We start from the raw sequence: 10,110 nt of genomic DNA, 5'->3' as shown, positions 1-10,110 counted from the left end.
GATGCATAGGGAATTTAAGCTAATCCTGAAGATGTTCGCGTCGTGGCATCGCGATGGTTCAGGAGAGATGGCCATTATGGCCGGGGCATGAATGTTGCCACTTGTAGAGTTCATACCTGGCAAGACGTAGCGACAAAGTGCATGAATTCTGCCTTGTAGTGACTTCGATTTTTAGGGAACTGCTGGCTCATCTTTTCGGCAATCTCTGCTTGAGCATCGGCAGATTTGCTAGAGAAACCAACTGTTTTTTTTAATGCTACGTAGAATGTGTATGTTTTTTGCACGCAAATGTAGTGCAGGTTTAATTTTTTTTTCACATTGATCCCAAATGTATGTGTATTTTGGGACGCAAATGCAGTTAAGGTTTGAGAAAACCAACTAGTACATGCATGAGCGGCTCTATCCGAGGCCAGGAGCCGCTCACTGTCGCTGGCGCTAAAAACAGAGGCGGCCACACGGAACGGGCCACAGAGCGCGTGATTCTGGCCAGGGGAGACAAGATGGTCCCTGATCTCATCTCTGACCTCACATCGTGCGGCTGCGGCTGCTACGAGCCTTCACGGCAGTGGTGGGAGTGAGGGGGGAATCGAATCGTGCTTTTCTCACCGAAAAAGACGTCCAGGTTCAACGTACCCACACGAACCGGGGTCAATCCACCCGTCGCACCTGCGCATCTCGGCCGCCTCCCTCCGAATAAACAAGCCCAGCGCTCGGCGGCCACGGGCGAGCTTCCCACCAGCCACCGCCAGGTGGGGTCGAGACCTTCGAGACCCACTTGTCACTCGATGGTCTGGACGTGTGGCCGCCACAGACAGTCGTCAGGCGTGATGCTCGCCGCCAGTGGCCGCAGCTGATCCCGTCTTCCCCTCCCGACCCGCGTGAGCCACGCGCATGCACCGGCAGCCCCGTCGGCCCGCCTGTCAGTGCGTGCCTACTTTGCATAACTTGTCCGGTCTACGGTGCACGGCGTGCACGGGAATACATTCCCATTACTTATCCGGCGTGGGCCAGGGCGGTCGTGCCCACCCCCATAAAGCCCCCGCGGCCCGCCTTCTCGGCCCCTCGACCGTCCGAAGCGCCCCGCAGCAGCAAAAATCTATCGCTCGCTCGCCCGCCCGCACTGACACTCCTCGCCCCGCATCTCCGACCGGTCCCTGCTCCGGCGATGTCGGCGGCCGTGGGCGGCGCCGAGTTCCACGGCTTCGGCGGGGCGGCGCAGCTCCCGCGGTCGCGGATGCTCGGCAGGCCCGTCAGGGTGGCGCCGCCCGGGGCGACGCCGGCTGGCGGCGGCGGCCCCTCGGCGGCCAGCATTCGCGCCGTCTCCACGGTGAGTCCTGCGGTGTTGTGGGATGCTGGGCGCTTTCGGGTTTAGGGTTTCTTCGTTTCTGCGGGGGAGATTAATCGGGTTCGGGCGTCAGGAATGGAATCAGATTTTTAAGGACAAATTTAAGTCTAGTGAAATTGATGCGCCTTTTAAACAAAAATTGATGCGATTAGATGTCGGTATAATAATACGTCTAACCCATGGATTTGGGTGTGAAAACAAATCAGTCCCCCTGTCCAGTGTTGATTTCAACATTCCCATCGCCCAGGCGAACACTGACGGACTAGCTATGTCATTCATTGGAAATAAATCCATTTTAAATAGACGTATAAAATGGCTTTCTTAGTCACTTACCCCTGTAATGTTTATAGTATACTGATAGTTGTTCAATAGAAAATACTGCTATGCAATGATACACGTCTACTATGCTGTCTGATGCTCTGAATTCTGAAACCTTTCGCCGTTCCTGCAGCCTCTGAAGAAGGATGCAAAAGAAGTTAAGCGAAGCAAGGTGGAGATAATCAAGGAGAAGAGCAATTTCCTTCGGTACCCGCTGAACGAGGAGCTGGTCTCGGAGGCTCCCAATGTCAACGAGACTGCCGTCCAGCTGATCAAGTTCCACGGAAGCTACCAGCAGAGCGACCGAGAAGTTCGTGGGCAGAAGAACTACTCGTTCATGCTCCGGACAAAGAATCCTTCCGGAAAAGTTCCAAACCAGACTTACTTGGCCATGGATACACTGGCCGATGAGTTCGGGATCGGAACGCTCCGTCTGACAACCAGGCAAACATTTCAGCTGCACGGCGTTCTTAAGAAGAACTTGAAGCATGTCATCAGCACTGTGATAAAGAATATGGGATCAACCTTAGGTGCCTGTGGAGACCTCAACAGGAATGTGCTTGCGCCTGCAGCGCCATATGCGAGAAAAGATATCCTTTTTGCTCAAGAAACAGCAGAGAATATTGCGGCACTTCTTGCGCCACAGTCGGGGGCTTATTATGACCTGTGGGTGGATGGAGAGAAGATAATGTCAGCGGAAGAGCCTCCGGAGGTCACAAAAGCCCGGAATGACAACTCACATGGAACAAACTTCCCTGATTCCCCTGAACCAATCTACGGGACCCAATATCTGCCCAGGAAGTTCAAGATTGCGGTCACAGTTGCTGGTGATAACTCTGTTGATATTCTGACCAATGACATCGGTGTTGTTGTTGTTTCAGATAGTGCAGGGGAGCCCGTTGGCTTTAACCTCTATGTAAGCGCCCAAGAAAATTCTGCTCCATCTTGTACTGCATTTGGCAATGCCTACCTTTTTGATTTATCCCTTGACATCTGACTATCCCTATTTTTCAGGTTGGAGGTGGCATGGGAAGGACACACCGAATAGAGACCACATTCCCTCGTCTGGCTGATCCACTTGGTTATGTTCCTAAGGAGGATATATTATATGCTATAAAGGCGATAGTTGTTACACAGAGGGAAAATGGAAGAAGAGATGACCGCAGGTATAGCAGACTGAAGTATCTGCTTGACAGCTGGGGAATTGACAAGTTTCGGGCCGAAGCTGAAAAATACTATGGGAAGAAGTTTGAAGATTTCCGCCCATTGCCAGAATGGCAGTTCAACAGCTACCTTGGGTGGCAGGAGCAGGTATAACTCCCATCATAATGTATCTTAGTCAAGCTGTGGCAAAGAAATTTTGGAAAGAAATAATTTACCTTGTGTAAGGAGGGCCTGGTAATATTTTCATACAAAATTTCTGTTCATCATTTTTAATCTAGTTTACTTCCTCAGTGCTTCCAATTTTGAGTTGGCCTGCATACTTATTTATTCTCTTGCTGTAGTCTGCATAAGAGCGTTTGATAGATCCTGACATATCTATCATATGCTTGTTCATTCACAACATTTATATATCAATTGGTTATTTCTTGAATTGGGATTTTCATTTATTTTTCTCTGTTTTGTCAATTGCAGGGTGATGGTAAATTATTCTATGGAGTGCATGTTGATAATGGTCGTCTTGGAGGGCAGGCAAAGAAAACTCTGCGAGAGATAATTGAGAAGTATAACTTGGATGTTAGCATTACTCCAAACCAAAACCTTATCTTATGTGGCGTTGATCAGGCATGGAGAGAACCCATAACTGCAGCTCTTGCTCAAGCTGGCCTGTTGGTAAGATTTCTTTTGTCCATTTGATATCCCTGCCCTGTGATGTGGAATATACACCTTTTTAGCTGATATTAGGTCCCTAAAAATTATTCTATCTTGAAATTCTCTCCTTGCTGCATCTGCTGTTCCAATTGATAATGTTGATCTTATTGTTACTCTTCCCTGTATACTGTTTCTTTCTTCTCACACTGAAAATTTGAATGCAAGGCTGGCTACTAAAAATAATAATGAACAAGTGCAACGCTTTCCTATATGAATTGTCTGCAGACTGCATTGCAAGTAAACATCGAGTTCATTTTGTCCCCACTAAAAGTTGTGTGTATTTATGTATGTAGGAACCAAAGGATGTTGATCTCCTGAACATAACCTCCATGGCATGCCCTGCCTTACCTCTGTGCCCTCTAGCACAAACAGAAGCTGAACGAGGGATCCTGCCAATTCTTAAACGAATTAGAGCAGTTTTTGACAAGGTATTCATCTGTCGTCCTGTCAATTATCAGTTTAACACTCGAGAATAGGCTTGTGCGTAGTCTGTACCTGTCTTAGTGGCTTGTTAGTTGATAATTGAGATAATGTTCCCTGCTAAACAGGTTGGTATCAAGGACGAGGAGTCTGTAGTGGTGAGGATAACTGGCTGCCCTAATGGATGCGCCAGACCATATATGGCCGAGGTTGGCTTCGTTGGTGACGGCCCAAACAGCTACCAGGTACAACAGTGCTGAAATATTCTGGCATTATTAATGCAAACAATGATACTTCCTTTTTTGTTCACATTCATAATTTGGTTTGCGTATTTTATTTTTACCAATCGAGCTTTTCTTTATTGTGACCGTAGATATGGCTTGGAGGAACACCAAACCAGACCACCTTGGCAGAGACGTTTATGAATAAAGTGAAGCTTCAAGATATTGAGAAAGTTTTGGAACCACTGTTTTCCTATTGGAATAGCACGCGCCAGGAAGGCGAATCCTTTGGAAGCTTCACAAACCGAATGGTGAGTGGATTCTATTTTTCCATCAGATATTGTTGCAGTTTTGTGATTTGTGAACGAGTCGTTTGGACCTCAGAGAAAATGGTCATTTGTTGTTAGGTCCCAAATGTTCTTCCATGCTCGGCACCATTCTTCTTGTCTGAGGCGGCTACAGAATTGTTTTTTTTTTTCGAAAAAATAAATAAATCTGTAGCCACTAATAAAAACACTTGCTCGGTGCTTTGGTTATGCAAGAAGTGGCTTTTTTAGTTTTTACTAACCGTCATATCCATCTCTTTTATTTCAGGGATTTGAGCAACTGAAGGAGGTGGTGAACAAGTGGGAGGGGTCAGCGTCAGCCGCATGAGAGTTGTCTTTGCTGGACAAATCCCAGCACCATTTTTGCTGGGGTGAGAATCTGGTGGCGACCAATTACTCCACGGATTACTTTTATATAAAAACTTAGGAGAGGAGGAGGAAACCTGTCAATTCCGTTGACAGGCGGAGGACGAAGAAAGAGCCGGGTCTGAAGAAGTTGCTCCTTTGTGTTTGTTGTGAGGTTTTATTTTTTTGTGTGTACTTGTATGGATAACTCCGTTGGCCCCTTTGTTTAGCCTGAGAATAAATTCCTTGCAAAAAAATACTACTTGATAATATAAATAAATTTGTCCAAGGCAGGGGTGCTTTTGGTATTGTTCGGGACATTGGAAAGTTTTTTTTTTCTTTTTGATGAGGTTTCGGCACAATGGAAAGTGGGATCAGGTTGTTAACTTTTGGGCCTTTTCTGCTCTAGATCTTTTTGTTGGTGGGCTTCATGAAACACCAGCCTGCTCGTTTTTTTCTTTTGCTTCAGAGCCCACTTCCTCGGCTCCGTCGGGACACTCGGACAGATGACAGTTAGAGCATGACAGTTGCCGCTTTGGCTCGCTGTATCCCAGCAGCGCGCTCGAAAGCTGCGACGCGGGCGAAAAGGCCGAGCCCGGCGAGCTCACCGTGCATGCGTCGGCGTGCGAGCGTCGGCATAATGCGAGCGTCGCCCTTTTTACCCGACTACGTGCGGGGGCGAGAAACCGCGAGCTTCCAGTGAGTCGGTCGGGCTCACCTCGGCTCCGCAAAGGCTCAAAAAGCCGGCCCTGCCTCGGTGGCGGCAGAAAGCGCCGCGGCACGCCGGCCACGCACGCATCGGGGACGGGGTCGCCGCGCACGCCCCCATCGTTCCCGGCCACCAGCACCAGATCCGCCGCGATCTCCCCGTACAGGTACACCGCAAAAGCGAGCCCGATGGAGAAACGTTCCAGCGCAAAGGCCAGGCAGTACAGTAGTATACCAGTATAGTACAGTACAAGTGCTCCAGTCCGGTACACCATCGCACCGTGGCTGGCGGCGGTGTGCTCCCGCGTGGGCACCAGCGCGGCGTGCGGTTCGCCGTGCTCTGCTAAAATAATCGGGGGCGGGGGACGCGGCCACCGGGGTGGCGACAACGGCGAGCGGCCGACAGGCGGCGGGGTGCGATGGTGGGCACGCACCCCAACGTCGCTGGACACCAGAGTGGCCAGTGGGCGCGCGCGCGCGCACGGCGGAGAAGGGAGAGTGGCGCGAAAAAGGTGGCGGGCGGCCCCGGCCCCGGCCCGCGTGCTCTGCCGCTGCCGTCCCCGGCCACGGCCACGCCCCCACACGCGCCGCTGTCCCTCCTATGAATCTGAAACACCGGAGCAAGCACATGTTCTGCCTGCAGATCGGCGCATTTGTTCGACTAGACGTCGCTCGTGTCCTGTGCATAGCATAACGCCCGGTCCTCGCCGATCGGCAGTTCACAGCGGGCATTGAATACGCAGGCACGGATCGGCCCGTTGACATACACCGGACGTGCCTTGGGCGTGCAATGCAGAGCGGTTGAGCCGAGTTATTGAACTGGGCAAATGCAGATAAGGGGCCATTGAATGCCCCGGCGAACTCATCGTGATGGACCATGCCATGCAACGAGGAAGAAACGGCCATGGTCCATCCATGGGTAGGATAGGATCGGATCGGATCCCCCAACATAAGTGGCAACTCCGGCTTTGCACAAGAAAGATCGGAGCGCAGTTAATGTACTAGGAAGTAGGAAGGGAAGAGGAATCAATGCAGTTCATTACAGAGATACCCTGGCTAGCTTAGCTTGGATTAGCTACAGTCTACAGGACAGATTACACCGGACACCAAACAAACTAGTTGTACAGATGCGTACACCAGAGAGCTGGGGCTAATCTCTTCCCCGGGATACAAAATTCCAGCCCGAGAAGAAGTTGCCAGCGAGATTACATTCACCGAAACAGCACGGCTTCTAAATCTGGTTACTCCTAACTGTGACAATGGAGCACTGATTACTTACTGACGGACTCACGGGAGGATGAATGTTACAGGAAGATGAAGCATTCCATGGACACCAGCGGGTTCTCCAGGGACTCCTTCCCCTCGCCTTCACCGTCACCGGCCGCGCCGTCGCTGCCTGGGGGAGTATCCGTATACTCCTGCTCCGGTGCCTGCGGTGCCGGCGGCGACGCACAGTGCGTAGGAGGACCGTGCGGGTGCGGCTTCGCCGCCACCGGTGGCTGGGGAGGCGCCTCCTGTGTACGTGGCGGCGTCGGAGCGCGGCCGCACGGCCTCGCGGGCACGGGCGGCTTCCGCTGCGCGCACGGGGCCGAGCCGGCAGCGTCGCGGCGCTGGTCCTGCGCCCGCTTCGCGGCGGGCGACGGCGACCTGCGCCCGGGGTCGCGCCGCGGGGGCGGAGGCGACGGTGACGCGCGCCCGCGCCCGCCAGGGACGGCGGCGCCGTGGTCTCGGTCCCGCCTGGCGCGCCTGGGCTCGCCACCGGGCGCGGCCCTTCCCTGCCGGCACCTGGGCGGCTTGGACGGGGAGCGCTCGGGCCCGGCCACCGTGGTCGCGGCCGACGACTCGGACGCCGCCTCCGACTTCTCCTCGACGGAGCGCGCGGGCCTGCTGACCCTGCCGCCGACGCCATGCCCGTCCTTCGCCCTGGCGGTGCCGCCATCCTTGGCCCTGGCCTTCTCCGCCGACGGCGCCACCACAGCGCCACCGGCCACGCGCCTGGGCCTGGGCCGCGGCTTGACGCGCGGCGTCTCCGAGAGCACCTCCTTGACCTTCTCCTCCTCGGGCGGCGGCAGGTCCCGGGCCTCGACGGCCTTCCTCCCATCGGCCGCGCCCGGCGGCTCGCCGCGCTTCTTGCTGACGCAGCAGCCCATGCCCGCACCGTCCTTCCCGCTTCTACCAGGCTTCTAGCCGAACTTAGCTTAGCTAGCTATGCGGCCATGGCTGGTCTGATGGTGGTGAGCAGGAGGGAGGGAGGGACAGACAGGGGGGAGTGGGAGAGCGAGCGGAGAGGACAGTGAGTGGCTTTGGGTTTCCCTCCGTTGTGCTTTGATTTGTGTGAGCCGAGGAGGCCTTGGCTGTGCTGCGGCAGTGTGGTGGGAGACCGGGAGTCAAAAGGGCTCAGCTACTGTGAGCTCTAATTAAGCTGCGTTTATCTGAGAGTTGAGCTTATAATACTGATCAGGGGTCATGTTCTTGCTCACTGGAAAGTGGTATTCACGACCTGTCCTTTTTTCACTGTAACATGGCAAAACTTGGTCGTGCACAGAAAGAAGGACAGCACATTGTAACATGGCTATGTCTGTAGGGAAAAAGTCCATTTTAAACCTTGATTTCTTAGGTGTTCGGCAAATCAAACCTTAAAGTTGAAATCCCTGTTGTTCTCACTCTAAACTAATGAATCCTGGTTCAAATCAAACCTTAGTGCCGTTTTGGCCCAAAAAACGTTGACGTGGCCAGTGTCAACCGGGATTGCTCTGAGTGGTGGGCCAGGTTATAACTGCAATGCGCGAGGGCGAACAACAAATGGATTGGGGATTTGGGGGAAGAAACGAGGGCTAGGCGACGGCGGAGGCGGAGGCGATTCCTGAGCGGGCCGGCGACGGAGGCGATCTCGCAGGGGGCGGCGGCGGCTCCGTCCAAGGCAATGTCGTGGTCTTCGGGTCGTTCTCAGGCTCGCAGCTTCCGTCGACCTCCGAAGGAGAGGGGACGAATCGAGGTCGCTGGTGCCCTACCGGGAGAGCCCGATGGCGTACGAGCCGGAGAAGCTCTGCTGGTGCAGGTCGCGTCGGAAGGCGCCGAGATGGATCTTGTGGAGCCGTCAGAACCCAGGCAGGAGGTACTACGCCTGCATGGATGCCATGGTGAGCTTCATTTTTGTTCTATTTTTCTGTTCATTAGTTCTTCTCCCTTCTCAATGATTTCTGTTGGTACAATTGAACAACATGGTGGTTGTGGCTTTGTTGAATGGTACGATGATCCTCTGCCAAAGTTCTTGAGTGATTTGATTGGAGATTTGCGAGATGAAGTGCGTAGACTGAGAGGAGAAGGAAGTGTTGTTGTGTTTGAAGATCCCACTGCAGTTGTGGCTCTGCCTGCAGCTCAAAGAGGAAGAGAGGTGGTGGCTATGTATCTGGAAGATCAGCTCGAGGAGAAAAATGCAGGGATAGATGCACTGAAGGGGAAATATCAGAATGTTGTCTTGCTTTTTCTTGTCTTTGTGGTAGGTTTAGTGGCAGGGAAGATGCTCCTGCAGTAAGCTTGTTTAGTGCTACCTGTATGCAATGTAATACTGGTTAGTGGTTTAGACTCAAGTGATCTTTTGGCACTGGAGATGCAAGTTGTAAGCCATGTTTAAATTTGTGACCTGGAAGTTGTATGCATGCAATGTTTAGCCTGAATTGAGTGGAAGTTATGTTCTTGCCATCAATTGCAGTCATGAAAAGTTGCATAATGCATATAAGCACTAAAATGTGTGCTGTCAAAATTGTAATAAAATAGCAAGATCATGCAGACAACGGTGAAAATAGGAAGATAATGCATATAAGTTTGCAATCTTTGCTGGCAAATTTGTACCACTGAAATTCTACTAAGACCACTCAAATGCAAACTTCAGGATAGCATTGTGAAGCTAAACATAGATAAGAAAGAAATGCAACTGATGATAGAAAGGTCATCCAGACCAAATTAAATCCACATAAACTAGGTTTGAAACAAGTCATAGACCCACATATACAGTTTGAGCCATGAACAAAATATATGTTTGCAACATTACATCACAAATGTTTTGGAACATTGCAACATCAGCAAAAGTACTAGATGCAACCCTTCTTCTTCCCCTATTTTCAGCTATGACTAGTAGTTTCCACTACAAGTGAAATACTGGAAGCTAAGCACTGATGATGCAGCCCTTCTTCTTCCCCTCTTAGCTCCTGAGCCAGTCCTTCTAGAAGTAGATGCTCCTGGTTGTGTAAGGGCAGCAGATGATCCAGCTTCAGCAGTTGCAGTTCTCTTTCTTGGAGGCTTAAACCTGTTGGAACTTGTACCAGCAGAAGTAGGGGTGGGCATTTAAACCGAAAACCGAAGAACCAAACCGAAAGAACCGGGACCGGAGCCGAATAGACCTGAACCGAAAAAACTGATGCTAAATTCGGTCAACAGTTGTAGAAAACCGAAATTGATTCGGCTAGTTCGATTGTAACCAACGCATACCCGAAAGTATCGAGCAACCGAGAAAAATCAGGAAGAGGCAATCTCCACATATCAGGCCCATAGCGCA

At 51.7% G+C, this 10,110-nt stretch overlaps 2 protein-coding genes across 2 annotated transcripts; one reads left to right on the top strand and one right to left on the bottom strand.

Moving 5' to 3' along the window:
- The first annotated feature begins 1,079 nt into the window (after window positions 1-1,079).
- Window positions 1,080-5,167, top strand: LOC119348900 (sulfite reductase [ferredoxin], chloroplastic-like). The gene is made up of 8 exons (XM_037616907.1): window positions 1,080-1,327; window positions 1,797-2,579; window positions 2,678-2,974; window positions 3,299-3,496; window positions 3,829-3,963; window positions 4,084-4,200; window positions 4,329-4,487; window positions 4,771-5,167. Exons 1-8 carry the CDS (start codon window positions 1,166-1,168, stop codon window positions 4,828-4,830), a joined length of 1,911 nt encoding a protein of 636 aa, XP_037472804.1. The 5' UTR covers window positions 1,080-1,165; the 3' UTR covers window positions 4,831-5,167.
- Window positions 5,168-6,571: 1,404 nt separating this feature from the next.
- LOC119309260 (basic proline-rich protein-like) lies at window positions 6,572-7,943 on the bottom strand. The gene has a single exon (XM_037585295.1). The coding sequence runs from the start codon at window positions 7,703-7,705 to the stop codon at window positions 6,860-6,862; it is 846 nt and encodes a 281-aa protein (XP_037441192.1). The 5' UTR covers window positions 7,706-7,943; the 3' UTR covers window positions 6,572-6,859.
- Window positions 7,944-10,110: the final 2,167 nt, after the last annotated feature.

The sequence above is a fragment of the Triticum dicoccoides genome, chromosome 1B (genome assembly GCF_002162155.2).
Source record: "Triticum dicoccoides isolate Atlit2015 ecotype Zavitan chromosome 1B, WEW_v2.0, whole genome shotgun sequence".
NCBI classification, from domain to species: domain Eukaryota; kingdom Viridiplantae; phylum Streptophyta; class Magnoliopsida; order Poales; family Poaceae; genus Triticum; species Triticum dicoccoides.
This window is presented reverse-complemented; position numbering and strand designations above follow the sequence as displayed.

Coding starts and splice junctions, on each gene's coding strand:
- LOC119348900 (XM_037616907.1), top strand. CDS start 1,166: ATGTCGGCGGCCGTGGGCGGCGCCGAGTTCCACGGCTTCGGCGGGGCG. Junction 2,975..3,298: donor ACCTTGGGTGGCAGGAGCAG/GTATAACTCCCA, acceptor TGTCAATTGCAG/GGTGATGGTAAATTATTCTA. Junction 4,488..4,770: donor GAAGCTTCACAAACCGAATG/GTGAGTGGATTC, acceptor CTTTTATTTCAG/GGATTTGAGCAACTGAAGGA.
- LOC119309260 (XM_037585295.1), bottom strand. CDS start 7,705: ATGGGCTGCTGCGTCAGCAAGAAGCGCGGCGAGCCGCCGGGCGCGGCC.